Source organism: Prionailurus bengalensis, chromosome E4 (genome assembly GCF_016509475.1).
Source record: "Prionailurus bengalensis isolate Pbe53 chromosome E4, Fcat_Pben_1.1_paternal_pri, whole genome shotgun sequence".
Classification (NCBI taxonomy): Eukaryota; Metazoa; Chordata; class Mammalia; order Carnivora; family Felidae; genus Prionailurus; species Prionailurus bengalensis.
Window position 1 is genome coordinate 35,852,123 of NC_057360.1, and position 20,463 is coordinate 35,872,585.

Consider the following 20,463-nt stretch of genomic DNA (forward strand, 5'->3'; position numbering starts at 1 on the left):
ATTGGTATTTAGAAAGTTATTATAGATGTGGTTTAGAAAGATATTAGAGATGTGGTTGGGTATAATGGAAAGATTCAGAACACCTAGAAGCAACTTAGCCATGTTGTTTAGCCATTTTTTTCAAAAAGTCCATATACTACATACAGCTCCCCATTCGTAAAATCAGGAATGTTTTTGTTTTTTAATGTTCCCTCCTACTTCAAATGTACTAGATGTGTCTTCTTTGGGCCATTCCAGTTATTAACTTTTTAAACATATGTATCATTTAGTTAAATAGGCTGCATTTTAACTTTTATTACCTGAAAGAATGATTTTCATGTGATCTGAGTGTGAAAACTATTCATATGCTATTTTATAGACAAATAATAAAAGTTATTAAAATTATCTTTAATTCAATAAGTGAAATAATTTATAAGTAACTGCTCAAACCTTATTTATTATGGTCCTGAGGAGATTGTCATACAAAATTTTACTTTGCTGTTCAAAATGTTAATTTCTTAAACGGGGCTTCCACATATTTATTGGGTGTAAATAGTTAGCTTATTTTTTGAAGGTAAGAATATAAGCATCTCTGCGTATGAAGTCCCCCTAATCTTATTTTTGTATTGCACATATTAAATTTAATTTCACAATGATTATTTCACACATATTTATTTACTTTTATTTTTTTTTAGATATAGAATGTCTTGTTCCATTTTTAGAAGCTAACATACATGTTTATCCAAAACAAGAAAAATACACACCTGGAGATGTGTTGCAATTTTCCTGCAGACAAGGACTCGTAAGAGTTGGACCAGATTCAGTTCAATGCTATCATTTTGGATGGTCACCTAATTTTCCAACATGTAAAGGTCAATATTTATTTTAGAGCTGATGAAACAACTTATAAAATTTTATATTAATGTCTATGTATTTTATCGGATCTTATATCTATAATCTGACGAACTGCAAAAAAATGGCAAAAGTAGCATTTTAATTGAGAAGAAGGAGGGATGCTGGGTCATAGATTAGTTATGTTTCCTTTATCAAGGGGTAATTCTACCTCTGTGCTTTGAAATATGTAATGGAGTTTTATAGATCAAAATATAGTCACCGGTACTGAGAAATGTTAGGGATTTTTCCCCAAACTCAATTTAAAAAAAGAATACTTTAAAAAATATTGTGTGGGCCTTGTTATATTTTATTAAGTAATTAAGAAGTAATCAAATAAACATATGGATTATTCAATATAAAAGAATTATGATTTTTTACTTGCTTCAGATGACATTACTTTTTCAAAATTTTGGATAGTTATTTTATATATTTAAAGATCTTAATTAATAAAAACTATAATTGCATATGTATATCATATCACGTATTTGACAACTACTTACTTTTATATGATATCCAGATCATTGAACTACTTTAAAATCTTCAAGGGTACAATTAATATCTTGGTTATAATAACCTGCACAATATGGGGGGGGGGGTAGGCGCAATCAGGATATTTGCATATAGAAAGAAGATAAGATTGCCCTAAAAATTGTTAACTTAAAGAAATGCAATAAGATGTTTTGTATATGCTGGTCAGTGTTCTTATTTCTTAAGTATTCTGAAGAATTTAGAAGTCAAATCTTACTATGTCCGTCATTTACTTTAAATTACTTTACAAAAAAATTAACTGGGCAAAATGTAACATTCATATATATATCTCGGTGATCGGTATATGTGTTCATTGTGCATCTTTCTTTGCTCAGAATTATTTATAAAAAAGGCATCAATATTTGAGAAAAAGAATAGACTTTACACAATACACTATGTGCACTATAAAAAGCAAACCTGAAGAAAATAGGAATGTAGCATAAATGTAATTTAGTTCTAGGTCAACCAAAATAGTAACTCCACATTTTGCCAGATTTATAAGACTATTTAAGCATTATTTAAACAATTTCTTTATGATAGAGCAAGTACAGTCATGTGGTCAACCCCCTCAACTCCCCAATGGTAAAACAAAACAGATAAGGAAAGAAGAATATGAACACGGTGAAATGGTGGAGTATGATTGCAATCCCGCTTTTCTAATGATGGGGCCTAAGAACGTACAGTGCATCGATGGAGAATGGACAAATCTGCCTACTTGTTTTGGTAAATAGATGTTAGTGTTTAAACACAACAGTTTAAACTTTGCACTTTTCATATGTATATATTTACATGTATATATTTGAAATATTTTAAAAGTAAGCAGATCTTTTATTACATTTTCTTAGAACATGTGAAAACATGTGGATATGTACCTCACCTCAAGAATGGCTATGCCCAGCCCTCAGTCCCTCCCTATCGACCTGGTGTTTCTGTGGAACTGCACTGCAGAAATGCATATACAATGGTTGGAAATAATGTAATTACTTGTATTGATGGAATGTGGACTGAACTTCCCAAGTGTGTTGGTGAGAATGCATTTCTTAAGTTTGTATTTGATTGTTTATAATTTTTTAAGTCAATAAATATAGTCACACCAGCACATGCTGGTGCCCATCAGGTATTAAACAGGATATAAGATACTTACTAAGTTGTTTGCTCCTAATTACTTAAGAAAGTGAATTTGGAAAGATTTTCTTTGACGTATGAACACTGTGAAAAATTACTGAGATGCTAAGAGCTCTGTGAACCAGGAGAGTTGGGGACTTCTGCTTCGGAGTAGCATCAGATTGCTTTTCCTAGGTATCTACTGCTGGATCCTATCTTCACCATGTGATGGAGCTATGCAAAATGGATTTTCCTTAGCTTCTGGATAAGCCATGTTCTTTTAAATCTCTGTGCCTTTCCTCATTCGTGCCTTTGCTCTCTTCCTGAAATGTCTTTCTCCGCTGTAATCATATGCAAAACTATTCACCTTTAAGAGTCAACTCAAAATTCACTCACCTCTGTAACCTCTCCTGGTTTATTTTCCAGTACCCATATGCTCATCTCAAAATTCTAGTAGAATGATATAGCCTCTCCACTGTGTTGTCTGTCTGTACATTTATCATTGTCATGTACCTAATAGATACTTGTCTTCTGTTTAGATTATAAAGTGGCAGAATATCAGGGCTCATCTGTATGGACCCAATCTCTAATTCACTGCCTGAGTAATCATTCGCTTAGGTTTGCATAAAGTATTTTATGCAATACTTTATTACTTTATTTGCATAAAGTGTTAAGATTCTGTGTCAGTAACTCATTTCATAATTATTTTTGGTTGTTATCCCACAAGTTCCTCCTCTGGGGCACGGTGCACTTGGTATCAGCTCTCTTTTTTGTCTCACATACCCGCACTCTACATTCTGTTGGTCTAGACTTTGTCATACACGTAGGAAGTCTATATAGACGCTGCTTGACATTTTAATTGAATTAATGTCTCAAAACTTGTCCTCATCTCTCCTCCTCAGCCTAAACGTGTTGTAGTCCCAGAGGGGTTCTAGATGAGAAGGCATAGCCAAGGTACTTTGATTCAATTTTTGGTTAAAGTTGAAAAAAATGGGGAAAAAAAGAATGCTGTAAAACATCTGTGTTACACTATTCACAATTGATATTTTTGACATTATTTGCTTTAAATATTTTGTAATAGAATAAATCATTGAAATGAAAACATGAAAGAAAAACGCGAGTATCCATTATCTTATCATCCTCCCAAGGGAAATTCCAATCAAGCAGAAAGTAGAATTTGTACTTTCCGTTCTACTTTTTGATTTACATATATATGTGTGTGTGTGTGTGTGCTGGAGGAAATTTTTGTGTTTTTTCCCCTAAGCTTATGCAAAATTATTGTCTACCTGCAAAGTGCTTTTTTCTTCAACATTGTAATTTTACTGTGTTGTAATCTACCTTGAGAACGTACCTTGCTTTATCACTCCATTACCCTATTGGAAATGGAAATTTTTTTTTTTTTTGTCCTGGTATAAAAGACATGCTTCAGTGTTTCCTAAAACATACATCTGCAAGTGGAATTGGTATTGGATTGTAGATACTTTTGATTTTACAAGGTACTGCCAGATATATACGGAGACCTTACTCCTCTTGCCCTCACTTGATATTTTAATATTTTTGAACTGGCACCAAGACGGTGGGTCAAAATAATTTCTCGCATTTAATTTCATTTGTCTGACCGATAGTAATATTGAGTGTAAATTCAAGTATTTGTCGGTAGCTAGATTTTCTCTTACGTGCAATGAACATTTTTCTTTAACTTTGTGTTTTCTTTCTCCTTTTAAGATTTGAGTTCTGCATTAAATATTCTAATTACATTGCAAACGTTTTAAAGTTTTAAAGTTTTTTTTGCTTTATTTTCTCTATGATGCCTTTTTCATTGGAGGGTTTAGTTTAAACTCAATTGTCAATCTTTCTTTTTTCGACTGTTTGCATGTTTGTGTGTATCTTGTTTAGGAATCCCTCATTTTTTAGGTGCATAAATATATTCCCTTTTATTCTAAGGATTAAAATCTCATTACTAAGATTTATTTTTTTAATTTATTTGTTATATTTATGTTGTATTAGAGTACTTTTGTTTTGTGTCGATGTGGAAAACTATGTCAATACTAAGTGAATTGTCTGTTCTATTTTCTACTAATATTTATTTCCCCCATGCCATTTACTAGTACCCTATTTATATCTATTTCTAGATTATCTATTCTGTTCCCTTAACCTGTTTTTTTATAGTAATATGGAAAAAATCATTATTATTATTACAGCAATCTTTTTTACTTATAATCATTGCAACTATTCTTTAAAATGCCCGAATCTTTCTGTTTTATTTTATTTTTAATTTTTTTAATGTTTATTTTTGAGAGAGAGAGAGAGAGAGTATGAGCAGGGGAGGGGCAGAGAGAGGGGGAGACATAGAATCCGAAGCAGGCTCCAGGCTCCGGGCTGTCAGCAGAATCTGATGCGGGGCTCGATCTCACAAACCATAAGATCATGATCTGAGCTGAAGTCAGACGCTCAACTGACTGAGCCACCCAGGCGCCCCTCTATCTGTATTTTAAAACTAAATTCTTTGATAATTCTCGTTCAATTTTGTTTGGGATTACATGAAATTTGTAAATTTGGCCAGAATTGCAATTTTATTTATTATTGATTCTTCCTCCCATGAATATAATGCATCAATCTATTTAGTCAGGTCTTATATTAAAATTTATATATAATAATATACATTTCTCATTAAAATTATTTCTAAATAAGCTTTTCCCTAAGTTCTTTGGGATTCTATTGATAAAATAAATGAGATCTTTTATTAATTTATATATTTGAAGAGTTATACTTTCTATATACAGGATTATATTTTATTTTGTATATTGGTTTTGTTTCCAGCAATCTTGCTAAATTCCCATATTAGTTCTAATAATGAATTTGGATATTTTATTTTTATAAATAATCACAACTTAATCTCTTTTATTTTATTTCTTTAGTTCATGAAACTATCTCTACATGGTCCAGAAACAACCACCAAAATAACAACCATGTAGCCTGAGTTCTATTTATGTCTGGGATATTTGGATTCTCCTCTTAGAGAAAGAGTTGAAGGCAGGACCTAGGAACTAGGCCTGATTCTTACTCTTCCTGTGCCTCTAAATCTTTTAACTCTATTCCAGATTTTCTGATCAGCTTGTCCATTTTCTTCCGCAGAAGTAGTGAAATCTATTTCAGGTTTTTCTACCAGTCCATCAGCCTGTGTGCTGTGCTCTTTCACCTGCATTTGAGCAGTCCTGGGCTTTCGGCCGTAATGTATAAGTATGTGCAAGTTTTGTTCTGATGCCCTCAGATACTGTTCTCCTTCGTCCTATCTCCAGCAATCTCAAAATATGAAAGCCTTTCATTCTGAGCTTTAACAACTGGCACTCTCTGTTGCTGTTCTTCAAGATTCTAAAGTGGAAAACCCAGACCCACTCTCTTCCCTCATTTCCTAGACTTTTGGATTATCAAGTGACCTACCCACTTCTGGTGATGAAAACTGTCGCTGTTGTGCTTCAGACACCTTGGCCACTGGCAATTCATGATGACCTACAGGGAGGGAATGTTTTCCAGCCCCGAGAGACTGGGCTCTGTTATAAAAAGGTGTAAATTGTATGTGCTCATGGTCAACAATTATTATATGAGGGAAATACAGATACCCAATCCCTAGCATCACATAGGGGAGATTTAGAACATGGATTAAAAAACACTTGGAAGAAAAGCAGTAGCAGAGCAATTCATGTCTCATTATGCCATCCTTGGACACCCTAAGGAAAGATTCCATGGTGAGCTACATATTTATGGACAAAAGGGAAGAATCGTAACAATAAAAACTATGTAGACAAGCATGTGGCCTATTGTGAATGCATGTTCTAAGGCTCAATAGTGTTGTTATCAGGGGGTTCTTCCTGTGAGCATACTCTGAGTTCTTGGGTCAGGGTCTTTACTGAGCTTCTGAAATGTGGGAGTAATTGAACCTCGAGGGAAATCCAGACTTATTTCTCCTAGTACTGTACTTCCCACAGATATGTGGTTATTTAGTGGGAAACAATCAGATACAACTATCTTTTCATGGCCTTTAAAAACTAGGCTGAAGTTTCATAAGGACTGTTCTCCAGTCAAAACCCTGGACCAGACTAATCCATCTTGCATTCCCATTTCCTAAGCAACTTTGACATATTTTTCTGTCATTCAAAATGGAACACAGCTTTTCATTTTCTTTCTCATTTTTTCAACAGCCAGTATAGCCTACGCAATGAAATTAAGAGTAGTTTTATGTGATATGGCCTAAAGGCATCAAACATGATTTCATCATACCGCTAATATTTCAGATATTTTACTGAAATAATTGCTAGTTTCTGTTCAATATTCTGCTCATGTATCCATATTTTCCTTTTGAATAGCAACCGACCAACTTAAGAGTTGCAAAATACCAAATTTTTATCGAAGAAAACTGATAAGTCCGTGGATGCCTGAATATAATCATAATGCCAGAATAAATTACAGATGTTTGGGGAAGAGTGCACAGATGCAAATATCCTGCATAAATGGAAACTGGTATCCTGAACCAAACTGCAGAGGTAAGATTTGTTTTAGATATTTTTGTAAGAGAAAAAAAACCAGATTTTGTAGAACTTATTTCATCTTTATCAGAAAATTTCTCTTGTAATTAGCATGTTTTTAAATTAAATTGTTTGTTGCGTCACATAAATTTTTAAGTTGATGGTGAAGATAGAAACTACTCACAACACTATTTTCAAATACTGTCACTTAAGAGCCCTTGACTTCTGGTAAAGGTGATGAAGTAAACCCATTTTTACTCTATTACAATCTCTTGAATGATAAAAGAAAAAAAAAAAGAACGGTAAAAATAGAACAAAAACTCAATCTTCAATGATATTCGGAAACAACTAAAACCCAAATGACACACTGTGAAGGTTAAACTAACAGACATGACAAAGTCTGGACCAAAAGTAGAAATTAGTCTGGGAAGAAAAATGATCAAGGAATTATTTTCCTAATATTAAATCTCACATTCTTCAAAGGCTTGTTTTCAAATTATTTAATTTGAGCAACAGGATTATAAATTACAAACAATTATAAAGTGGGCACCATATTAAATTAAAATAAACCAGGCATAGAAAAGATATAATGCTTACAGAGAAATAACAAGATAGAGAAAACAGAGTAGACTTCAGACTTCTCACCAGCAATAATATAAGAAGCCAGGATAAAATGGAGCAATATCTTCAAAGTTCTTAGAAAAAGTAATTGGTGGGGCGCCTGGGTGGCTCAGTTGGTTAAGCATCCGAATTCGGCTCAGGTCACGATCTCACTGTCCATGAGTTCGAGCCCCGCGTCAGGCTCTGTGCTGACTGCTCAGAGCCCGGAGCCTGTTTCAGATTCTGTGTCTCGCTCTCTCTCTGACCCTCCCCCGTTCATGCTCTGTCTCTCTCTATCTCAAAAATAAATAAACGTTAAAAAAAATTAAAAAAAAAAAAAGAAAAAGTAATTGGCAACCAGTGTTTTCCATACCCAAAGTATTTATTGATGATTAAAAAATAAATACATGTTTAAACACAGGAAAGATGAAGGGAATTTACCACTCAAAATCATCCTTTGAAATAAATCATATAAAATATATATCAGCAAGATGAAATATTAATTCTTGACAAAAGAATGTGGTATTATCAGAAATTGTGAGGGTAAAAAGTAAAATATATTAAATTTAAAGAAGTAATAATTTCAAGAAGCTAGGGTAACTGTATTTTGTTTAAAACAACTAAAATGTTATTATTTTTGTTAAATTTCTTTATTCAATATATTTTTATTTTTATGTAAGGAAGTGAAGTATTGCTCTGAGTGTTTCAACCATTTTAAAGCCTTTTCTGTGCCCATGTAATGTTTAAATTAATCTGTTATTGTGCATTAAATAATTCTCATAAGTTTCAAATATTAATAACCTATAGATTACTTTTTATAACCACAAAGAAATAATATTTAAAAGTAATAATAATATCTATCTACTTCCTTACCCTTCATTTTGTGAAATAATTCACTTCCAAATAACCTAATAACATAGTGTTTACACTACTAAGAACTATAATTCTCAGAGCATATAGTAAAACCCCTTAGAGGCAACCTAACCAAAATTTAGAGTGAAATGTATAGCCTTAAAATAATAAGTTTGGATCTAGTATCTATCATCTATCTATCTATCTATCTATCTATCTATCTATCATCTATCTTTCATCTATTATCTATCTCCCCTAGGCTAGGAAAAGTAAACTCCAGATATTAGGAGGCAAAATAATAAATGTAAAAGAAGATATGAATGAAATAGAATATTTTACTTACAGCTGATCTGGGAAATAACAATAATTTTATAAAGGTTAATGAGCAGACCTAGCTAATCAATTCTACTCTAGTCAAGAAGAATGGTGGGTAGGTCCAAATAAACATTTCTATAAGCCAAAATTAGATGAATATACAAATATAGGAAAAATAATATAAGAATACAGTTTTGAAAATAAAGGAGTTAAAAACATTAATTGAAAAGGAAAATACTATGAAAAGGGCATTTACAGATCTTAGGAGAATGCTGTTTCTGGAGATTTCCCTTAACCTAGGGTAGTTGTCTTGACAAAGTTCTAGCAATCCTGGATTTCAAGTCCATTTTTCCGTTGGAGTTATTTCACTCCCCACAGTTGACTTTTCATGGAAAGCCCTTTTAAGACAACCCACAGCTAGCCTTTACCTGTGGTTTCCATCCTAGCCACTGAGATTTGGAAATGGAAAATATCACCAGTGCAGGCATGCCTTTAGGTGTTACCAGACAGACTACTTCAGTTATTCTCAAATTTCAAGTGTGAGTCAGAAACTGTTCTTTGTACCATTAATTCCCTGGGAAAAGCAGTTGTATAGAAGCTTCCTACTTTCACTTGGCCTAAGCGGAATGTGATTTTACCCTTCTCTCTCCCATGATATAACATGCAGACAGCACCCTTTAAGGAAACCTTTACTACTGGCTCTTTAAAACTCATCCTTTTAGCCTCTCATGCGTGCAATACCAGTTTAATGGGAGCAGAGCATAATTTATAATCTCTTGGCATGTCTTTAAAAAGTTTTTCATTGGGGTGTCTGGGTGACTCAGTCAATTGAGCATCCCACTCATGATTTCATCTCAGGTCATGATCTCATGGCTTGTGAGACTGAGCCCCACGTCAGGCCCTGTGCTGAAAGCATGGAGCCTGCTTAGGCTTCTCTCTCTCTGCCCCTCCCCTGCTTGCATGCTCTCTCTGTTTCTAAAAAAAAAAAAAAAAAAGTTTTTTATCATCTCATTTTTTTTTTTTTAAATTTTTTTTCCCAACGTTTTATTTATTTTTGGGACAGAGAGAGACAGAGCATGAACAGGGGAGGGGTAGAGAGAGAGGGAGACACAGAATTGGAAACAGGCTCCAGGCTCTGAGCCATTAGCCCAGAGCCCAACGCGGGGCTCGAACTCACGAACCGCGAGATCGTGACCTGGCTGAAGTCGGATGCTTAACCGACTGCGCCACCCAGACGCCCCTATCATCTCATTTTAAATCTTGGTATCATTGAATTTGGAAGACCAGGCAAAGGAAAGAAGAATATTCTTATTTTAAAGCTTTGTGTTGCATATACAAACATGTATGGGTCTCAAAACATCATAGTTCATGAAAAAAGCAAGTTGCCTTACGATATGCTATAGTATAGCCCTTATAAATGCTAAAAAATAAATAAATTCACAGACACGAATTTTTCTTGTTTTCCAGATATCAGTAACATTGTCTTCTTCCTTTTCTTTTTTTTTTTTTTTTTAATTTTTTTTTCAACGTTTATTTATTTTTGGGGGGACAGAGAGAGACAGAGCATGAACGGAGGAGGGGCAGAGAGAGAGGGAGACACAGAATCAGAAACAGGCTCCAGGCTCCGAGCCACCAGCCCAGAGCCTGACGCGGGGCTCGAACTCACGGACCGTGAGATCGTGACCTGGCTGAAGTCGGACGCTTAACCGACTGCGCCACCCAGGCGCCCCTTCTTCCTTTTCTTAATAAAAGAAACTAGATTCTGCAGTTGTAATAAAGTTCCTCTTGTGGCCTCACTGGTTTCCTCATTTTTCCTTCTACTTAATCACATATGTGTAATTTCTAGTTTTTATTTTCTCTAAACACATACATGTGAATCCACATTTAATATCCACAAGAGGAACTTTACTATAGCTGTAGAATCTAGTTTCTTTTATTAAGAAAAGGAAGAAGACAATGTTACTTATACCCGTAAAACAAGAAAAATCAAGATAAACTATGAAATTATAGTTTTTTTTTTCATTTGAGAGAGAGAGAAAGAAAGCATGTGTGAGTGGGCAGAGGGGCCAGGGGAGGGGGTAGAGAGAGAGAGAAAGAAAGACAGGGAGAGAGAGAGAGAGAGAGAGAAGAGAGAGAGAATCTTAATCAGGCTGGATGCTCAGCGCAGAGCCCAATGCAGGGCTTGATCCTATGACCCTGGGATCATGACCTGAACCCAAATCAAGAGTGACTGAGCCACCTAAGCACCTCTAAAATTATAGTTTTTTTTTTCTTTTTAACAGTCTTATCAGAGAGCTAAGAAACCAACGAATGAAATTCCAGAATATAATATGCCCCTCCAAGGAAAAAACAAGTCACATTGCTGCTTTTATCCTTCCTGGAACAGTGAAAGGATGAGAAAGCCACCAGAAACATAAACATAAATAAAATAGCAGAGGTTTTTTGTGGGTTTTTTTTTTAACATTTATTTACTTTTGAGAGAGAGAGAGAAAGAGAGAGTGAGCACTAGTGGGAGAGGGGCAGAGAGAGAGAGAGAGGGAGACAATCTGAAGCAGGCTCCAGGCTCTGAGCTGTCAGCACAGAGCCCGTTGCAGGGCTCAAACCCACGAACCGTAAGATCATGACCTGAGCCGAAACTGGACGCTTGACCAACTGAGCGACCCAGGCGCAATAGCAGAGTTTTAAAAGAAAATTTACAAGTGGTATGAAGGCTAGCACAACTGTTAAAATTTCCAGAGTCCTGAAACAAACAACCAAAACATCTGTCAACCTTTTCCAAGTGCCCTGCTAAAGTCTGATGTTAGGGTTAGAAAATAAAAGGAAAGCATCTGGGAAATCTGTCTCCCTCTGATCCTCAATGTTGAGATGATTTCAGAATGCTCACCTCTCTTTTCCTGGAGTTTCCTTTGGAGTCCTGAGTTCCATTTCCATATTATATTTCCTGGTCAGTTCTTCATCTTGGCAAGATCGACACAAAAAATCTTGGGGAAAAGAAAATGGGATTATTGCTTTATTGCTGCTTAAATCCCAGAAGTTTTTTTTGTGTAAATTTTTTCACTTCCTGACAACCCCCCTTCTCCTTTCCAGTCTACTCATACCCTTAACTCCATTTGGGGAAAAATGTAGTTTGGGCCAAATGACAAAAACAAGACGTCCTGCCGCTCTCATTCCCCATGATGCTTTATGTTTGTCTGAGAGAGCCACTCAAGTGACTCTGGAATAAAACATATCTGCCTATATGGAGAAGCAGCAGCATTAAAAATATTACACCTTAATTGTACTTCATTATTAATCCTATTATCATATCATACACATTAATATCCTGTATTGTTGATTTCACATCAGAACCTAATATGTTTGTGTATTAGATAAGGCGGTATATAATGTACCATTCCTCCATTGCTGGTTGTCAGATTACTGATAGTTTTAACACTAAAAATTCTATAAAATATACAGAACACATTAACAATGGTATTTAAAATCCCCAAATATTCGATATGAGCTAGATAAAAATCATAAACATTTGATTTATTGCATCAACTTGATTTTCTTAAAGGTTGTACTTATAGATAATAAAATTATATTTCCAGAATGAGGTAGAAAACTGAGGAGGAAGCTTTACTGAAAGCTGAAAGAAGAGTTTAATGACAATTTCGAGAAATGGTGGTAGGTGGCAGGTGGAGATTAGGTGAGGATATTATCAAGTGGCAAATATTTGTCACTCAAATTGCCAGACTTATTTTTTCTTTTTTTATTTTACAGAGAGAGAATGAGAGCAAGCGTGAGTGGGGGAGAGGGACAGAAGGGGAGAGAGAGAGAGAGAAAGAGAATTTTAAGGAGGCTCCACACTCAGTGCAGAGCCCAATGTGGGGCTCAATCCCACGACCCTGCGATCACGACCTGAATCGAAATCAAGAGTTGGACGCTCAACTGACTGAGCCATCCAGGCGCCTGCCAGACTTACTCTTAAGAAACACAACAAAGTCCTTCATTTTACAGACCAGGAATACAAGACCCCAAGAAGTCACTTAGCCAAAATCAAGACTGGAACTCGTTTCTTGGTTCTTATATTAGTGCTGTTTCAACTACACTATATCTATACTAGGTTGAAATTTCTAAAGACAATGTCCATACTTCTGTAAGGAAAGTAAGTTGGACAACTGACATAATCATGCATAATATTTTTACCTAAAATATAATAGCAATGATATTTGAATATTTAACTTGGTTAGTTGGGACTTGGTTTACATTTTTAAAATTATTATTTATATGTTTGAGATTACAGACAATGTCAACCTTCCTATTTCCCTATATTGGGACTTCTAGGAGGTAAACAGCACATGGTTGCTGATTCCCAAGATTGGCATCACACACCTTGATGCTGGCTCAGTCAAGAGTCTTGATGAAATTCAACAAGTATTCATCCTTGTGACTTTGTATTTAAATAAAAATATTTGCACACCTAAACAGAAATGAATAAATGACACTACAAAATTCTTCAACAAAGGGGAAATGGGACACCCAAAGTAGGAAAACATCTACGTAACAGAGCAAACTGCCCCATCTATCTATTGAATGTGTCTTATCTTCTTTTCATGTACTTTTCATAGCTTGTCCTCTGGCCTATGAGCCAGACGTCACCAACAGAAAATGTGCAATAACAGTAATATCAGGCTATTCTTTATCTTCTTTTGCAGAGTTAGTTATTGAGCCAAAACAGATAATTAAAGACTGACCCTGTTAAAGGTTGACTAGAATAATGATGACACTGGAATGAAATTCTTTTATGCCATATATTTCTTCAACCAATAAACAAATAGGGCAAGTCCTATAGAGCATAGAAATATGCATGAGTGGTCCCACCTCTCAGAGAACCCTCCGGGTTTTCACAGAAATAGCTTTTGTTTACAGGATTTGAAGCATAGAATTCTAATGTGCCTTCCTTTCCTTGAAAAAATAAACCCAAGGGGCGCCTGGGTGGCGCAGTCGGTTAAGCGTCCGACTTCAGCCAGGTCATGATCTCGCGGTCCATGAGTTCGAGCCCCGCGTCGGGCTCTGGGCTGATGGCTCAGAGCCTGGAGCCTGTTTCCGATTCTGTGTCTCCCTCTCTCTCTGCCCCTCCCCCGTTCATGCTCTGTCTCTCTCTGTCCCAAAAATAAATAAACGTTGAAAAAAAAAATTAAAAAAAAAAAAGAAAAAAGAAAAAATAAACCCAATGTAAAATTCAGGTTCCAGGTAGCATGTGTGTTTTCGCTGAAATTATACTGATCTGAGGTTCTATTCACATAATTTTGGAAATGTTTACTACAAATTATTAGTATATTTTTAAATGTAGTGAAACCAGGAGAGATAAGCTCACTCTTCTATATTGGTTTTAAAAGAAAGTAGTATAGTAGGAGATAAAAAATATGTATTAATTTCTTTGTAATAATTTTGAAGGGAAGTACCACTTTAGCAGCTTCTGTCCTGGGGTGGGGGGTGGGGAATGAACTGAAGGAGAACACTGTATGACTCCAGGTCAGGAGGTGGGACTGTGGCTCAGTTAATGATGTTTTGGCATCCACATTGGCCATTTAAAATTTATCCCTTAGAATACACCAAGCAACCAAAAGTAAGTTAATTTCTACTCAAACAGAAGCATTCTAATTACATTGATCACCAGGCATTGTCATGTTTAGAACAAAAGGCAAATCACGAAAGCTTTTATTGAGATCAAGGGTTAGGTTATTAAGGGAAGTCTTAATTGGTTCTCTCATTACTATTACCAATTTAATTTTTTTGTGTTCACTTGTTTGAATAACATGTACATAACTTATTTGAATCATATAAATTAGCTAAAAAACTAAAAGGGTTAATTTGTACAAGAGACAGAATAATGAATAGGAAATAGAAGGAACACCAGAGAAATTTTAATCTGATGGTTGTATCCCAAAAGTGCTTGTTAAACCTTAAACTATGTTAACACAAAGTACATATGTCACTATAGCATCATGTATATACATAAAAATATACATACACACACAATTGTTATACTGAAATATACTGAAATATTATCTTGTTGAGCTATTTTCTTTAGATTTTATTAATCAAATAAGTTAATTCCAATATTTTTTAGGAAAAGAGACACAACTCTGCCCACCTCCACCTCAGATACCTAATGCTCAGAATATGCTAACCACAGTGAATTATCAGGATGGAGAAAAAGTAGCTATTCTTTGCAAAGAAAATTATCTACTTCACGGAGCAAGAGAAATTGTGTGTAAAAGTGGAAAATGGCAGTCATTACCACAGTGTATTGGTTAGTAGTTTATTTCTAAATAATGTTATTTAAAAAGTATTTACTAATTTTCTTTGCTTTACCTAAAGAAAAGGAAAAAGAATTTATGATTTATGTGTTGCACCGTATTTTGAAGCATTAAATTGTCATCTAGTTACTCAATTCTGTCACTTTTAAAAACTGTTTCTTTATGAGGTATTTACAACAGTGACCATATAAGAAAGAAGCTTGAGGTCTTTACTGGATATCCACTTTTATTAAGTGTATTTACTTGGTATGCAGCTTAAGATATAGAATGGGCAATTGGGAGTGGTCAGAGAGCTAGGATGTAAACTTGGTAACTGCTAGTATATAGATGATATCTAAAGCTACAGGACTGGATGGGATCACATGGAGAGTTCAAATGGCTAACAAAGAGAGGAGGTCGAAGGGACAGCCTTGGAGACTCTCCATTATTAGAGATGTGGGAAATGAGGAGTAGCCAGATAGTACCCAGAAAAACTAGGGAAGGCTGATAAAATGATTCTAGGACACAATTACATTGTGTGTGTTGGGGGAGGTGGGGTTCCCCCACATCCAACAAGCAACTCTTAGACACCTGCTAGGTGTCCTACAATTCAACTCAATTCTGACACTATGCAGGGATAGCATCAGATTTCTACAGGTTAAGAACTCAGTCTTAGAAGACTGCTTCTTGTATCCATTTCAGATGCCAGTCGCACATCTAGGTTGCCATCTGTGTGTTTCTGACTGACTGGCTATAGCTTGGAGGTTCCCACAACCCCCCTCCTTGTGTTTGATTAATTTGCTAGAGCAGTTTGCAGAACTCAGAGAAACATTTACTTACTAGATTATGGGTTTACTAAAAAAGTATATAACTCAGGAACAGCCAGACGGAAGAGATGTATAGGACAAGGTATGGGGAAAGGGCACAAAACTTCCATGCCCTTTCCAGCCACCACTTTTCCCACATCTCCATGTATTTACCAACCCAGAAACTCTCAGAACCTCGTCCTTTCGGGGTTTTATGGAGGCTTCATCACATAGGCATGATTGATTAAGCCATTAGCCATTGGTGATTGATTCAACCTCCAGCCCTTATCTCTTCCCCCGTAGATCAGGATGGGAATGAAAGTTCCAACCCCCTCATCACATGGTTAGCCCTCCCGGCAACCAGGTTATCCTCTGGTTACCTATGGGTCTTATAAAAGTCATCTCACGAACATAACAGAAGACACATTTACTTCTCTCATAATTTGTGAAATTCCAAGAGTTTTAGGATCTTTGTGCCAGGAATGGGGAATAATACCAAATATTTACCATAAATCACATTATCAGAGCTGGTATCCCAGAAGCAATATCAAGGACATACTTCAGAAGGACATGTTACACAATGTCATTCAAAAGGTGGGCAAGCATGTCAAAGACTACTTAGAACTGGACGAGATGACTGATAATTGAACAATGGATTTAGGTACCTAAAGTTATTGGTAGCTCTGCTTAGAGGTATTTCAGCACTGGGAAATACCTAATTGCAGTGTGTTCTAGAAAGAATGTGGGCTGATAAAGTAAGATCAGGGATGATAGGAAACAAGTAGGTTTGCTCTAAAGGGACGAGAGAAATGAGGCAGTAGCTGGATATGGGGTGTGGATAAAGGGAAATTTTACCTTACATTGTGACATTTTCAACACGTTTGCATGTTGATGAATGATTTGGTAGAGAAGGACAAATTGTTAATACAGCCAAAAGGGATGATTCATGGTCTTTGCTGAGTTTAATGGAGAAAGAATCTAGTGCCCACGTGAAAGAGTTCGTCCGAGAAAAATACAGGAAGAGTCACTCAATGAAACAATAAGTAGAAGAAGTTATTCAGGATAAGATTATTTATTTGGTCATTTCATATCTATATCCTTGGTGATATGTAGGAAGATAAATCAGTACAATGGAATGTATCCTAGCCATTCTTAACATGAAGTTGAAATTTTTATTGACAGAGAAAGATGCCTATGCTATTATTTGGCATTGGAAAATAAATGGAAGGCAGTATGTCAATAATTCATTTCACAGGTACATGCTACTTGCAGAAAGTAACAGTTGTCCCAGAGAATAGAAATGGGAAGGGAGTTATTTATTTTTACCTTTCCTCTTTAAATAAAAAAATTCACGAAGGAGGTGGACAGTAGACCAGATAAGATTTACTTATCTGTTCATCACACGTTAAATAAAAACTATTCCTAGTTGCATGCCCTTATAATACATATGTACTCAATACCTAAGTTTATTTGACTTATGGGTGCCCTTATAATACGTGCTCTTATAAGATATATGTACTCAATACTTAAGTGTATTTGACTTATGGGTGAAGGGAAGCACTATAATTTTTGGTTATCAGGTTATATTGTAAAAATTATATAATGAGTTATTTGAGCTCGCAGACATCATATTAAACATCGAACATATAATATAAAGAAATTTATTTATACTAATTTACCTAAACTACATACCGGTTTTCTCTCAACACATAAATGTTATTTTCCAGAGTCTACACAATATTGTGGCTCCCCTCCACCTATTAGCAATGGAGATATCACCTCATTCCCATTAACAGTATATCCTCCAGGATCAAAAGTCCAGTACCATTGCCAGTCTTTCTACGAACTTCGGGGCTCCATAGATGTAACGTGCAGAAATGGACAGTGGTCAGAACCACCAAAATGCATAGGTGAGTTTGTCGTATTCTCCTAGAGTCTGAGATTTGATATTCATAGTAAAGCATTCATGAACTAATTTCATAGGATGATTTTTACTTCAGTTCAGCTGAAAACCTATCTGACATGGATTCAAGCCACTCAGCGAGTATTTGGTGGAGCTAGGAATCAGACACAGCAATCTGGTTCCAAATTTCATGTATTTAAGCCTGAGGCTATGGTGACCTCTCCTGTCTACAAAAAAGTCAGGGAGAAAAAAGATCAACCTCACTCTAACAGTAAAAGGACTGTCTATCATATGTCATCAGGAAAATACTTGCTAATGTACCTTAGAATCCTGGGCATGGACAAATCTAGGTAGGAAAAGAAGTTCCTTATGGTCACCACTGCCTAGGATGGCTCCTCAAATTTAACCATGTGCTTATTTTTAAAACTCAGAACAATTCCTATATCAGAGATGATGGGCTATAGAGAACATGCTGCTTAGTACTGCTGGGCGTGCTATTTACTCAGGGGAATGTTACCTCTCAAAATGCTAAATTTAAAAATGAATGAGGGGACTTGATCATGGGGGGAAGGTAATACTGCTTTCCTACAGAAGTCAATGTTGCATGAAAGTGACAACCCACTGATAATTACTTTGTGGAAAAGGAGCTCTAAATAAGAAATATAATAGCTAATATAATAGCTAGTAGAATTTTTGGTCTTATTGATAAATAATTACCTTCAAGAATATGCTAAGTGAATATTTTAAGAGATGGTTGGTTTTTATATATATTGTGCCTTCTTCAGTCCACTTTCTGCACCGTATATCTGATAGACAGAAGTAAACTTATTTTTACTGTAATATTTAGTAAGATGTTAATACATCCGTACGCTCACACTATGCACGTTTTGGAAACAATGTAAAAGAGAATCCTGAGTTGGGAAAGGAGGGTGAATAACACTGACCCTAACAGAACATCTTAATTTAATCCTATATGGCATGTGGTTTTTAGGCATGTAAAGCACAGTAATTGAGAGCACAGACTCTGAAGTCAAACTGCCAGGGTCCATATTCTGGTTCAAAATACTCATTAAGTTATGTGACCTTGGAGAAATTACTCAGTCTTTCTGAGCCCCCATCTCCTGTTATGTAGCTCAGGGAAATGATGCACAGTGTTTAGAGATAAGGCAAAGTACTAAGAACAGTACTGGGCAAAACTCAATAAATATTAGCTTTTAATATCCTTTCATAAATTTTATTTAATTCCAAAATATTCTTTTTTTTTTTTTTTTATTTTTTTTTCAAAGTTTATTTATTTTTGGGACAGAGAGAGACAGAGCATGAACGGGGGAGGGGCAGAGAGAGAGGGAGACACAGAATCCGAAACAGGCTCCAGGCTCTGAGCCATCAGCCCAGAGCCCGACGCGGGGCTCGAACTCACGGACCGCGAGATCATGACCTGGCTGAAGTCGGACGCTTAACCGACTGCGCCACCCAGGCGCCCCAATTCCAAAATATTCTTAAAAGAAATGTCACTACTCTTGGAAAGGGAAAGGTATATTATTAATGATGTATTTTTTTTAATTCTTTCAGATGCATGTATAATATCTGAAGATAACATGAACAAATATAACGTACAGTTAAGAGGAAAAGACACCAAAAAACTTTATGTAAAAACAGGGGATTTTGTTGAATTTGAATGTAAATGGCCACATAGAGCAAACACGTCAATACAGTCATTTCGGGCAATCTGTCAGGAAGGGGAAGTTGAATATCCCAGATGTGAATGAAACAAGCATTAATTTCCCTGAATATAAATTTTAAAGTAATATATATATGTTGTAAGTATGCATTATATAGGCAATTATATAATTAATGTATTTATTCTTTTGAGTGTTGGCTTATCTCAGTTTTATTTTGAACTCTGAATTTTCAGAGATTCACAAATTTATAAACCAAGAGCAACGCTTCACTTATTAGGCGGACCATATTATACCCGGGTCAAATCATAGTGCTGGGTCTTCTGTTCATATATTACCCACAGAAAGTGAGCATGTGCCTCAATTCAGTACTTCGTCCCATCTAACCTCTTCTAATTGTCTAAAATGTATAAGATAACTTCAAGACTTTCTATCTTTCTATCACATCATAAAATATAAAAACTGTAGGGTGCCTGGGTGGCTCAGTCCGTTAAACATCCGACTTTGGCTCAGGTCATGATCTCACATTTCATTAAGTTCGAGCCCTGCGTCGAGCTCTGTGCTGACAGCTCAGAGCCTGGAGCCTGCTTTGGATTCTGTGTCTCCCTTCTCTCTGCCCCTCCCCTGCTCACTCTCTGTCTCCCTCTTTCTAAAAAATAAATAAACATTAAAAAAAAAGTTTCCTAAATACAAAAACTGTCACCTTTTATGCTTGTAGCAAGCATTAGTAAATATTAAAAAGTCCTCTAATGGGAGGCTGATTACTCATCAAATACTAAATACACCATCTTCCACAAATGGGTGGAAGACTAAAATTTTTACAAATCCTAGTGCAGAACTTCTATTATAGTCAAGATGTGATTCATGCATACAAAAAGGTAACCATAAGTGAAAATTATTAGGTTACAATAGTGCATCTATAGGATTATCTAGATATGCATACATACTTAAAAAAGATTGAGAGTAAACACAAAGTTTGGCTGTAATAATTCTATG

The 20,463-nt window shown here is 35.6% G+C and overlaps 1 protein-coding gene across 1 annotated transcript in view; it reads left to right on the forward strand.

The window, feature by feature from the left end:
• Positions 1–19,722, forward strand: part of CFHR5 (complement factor H related 5) — a 32,342-nt gene extending 12,620 nt beyond the window's left edge. The window contains exons 4-10 of the mRNA XM_043568102.1: positions 675–851; positions 1,942–2,124; positions 2,247–2,426; positions 6,870–7,046; positions 14,911–15,093; positions 17,613–17,795; positions 19,361–19,722. Of these exons, the coding sequence (XP_043424037.1) occupies positions 675–851; positions 1,942–2,124; positions 2,247–2,426; positions 6,870–7,046; positions 14,911–15,093; positions 17,613–17,795; positions 19,361–19,557 (1,280 nt within the window). The 3' untranslated portion in view covers positions 19,558–19,722. The remainder of the gene's footprint in view (positions 1–674; positions 852–1,941; positions 2,125–2,246; positions 2,427–6,869; positions 7,047–14,910; positions 15,094–17,612; positions 17,796–19,360) is intronic.
• Positions 19,723–20,463: the final 741 nt, after the last annotated feature.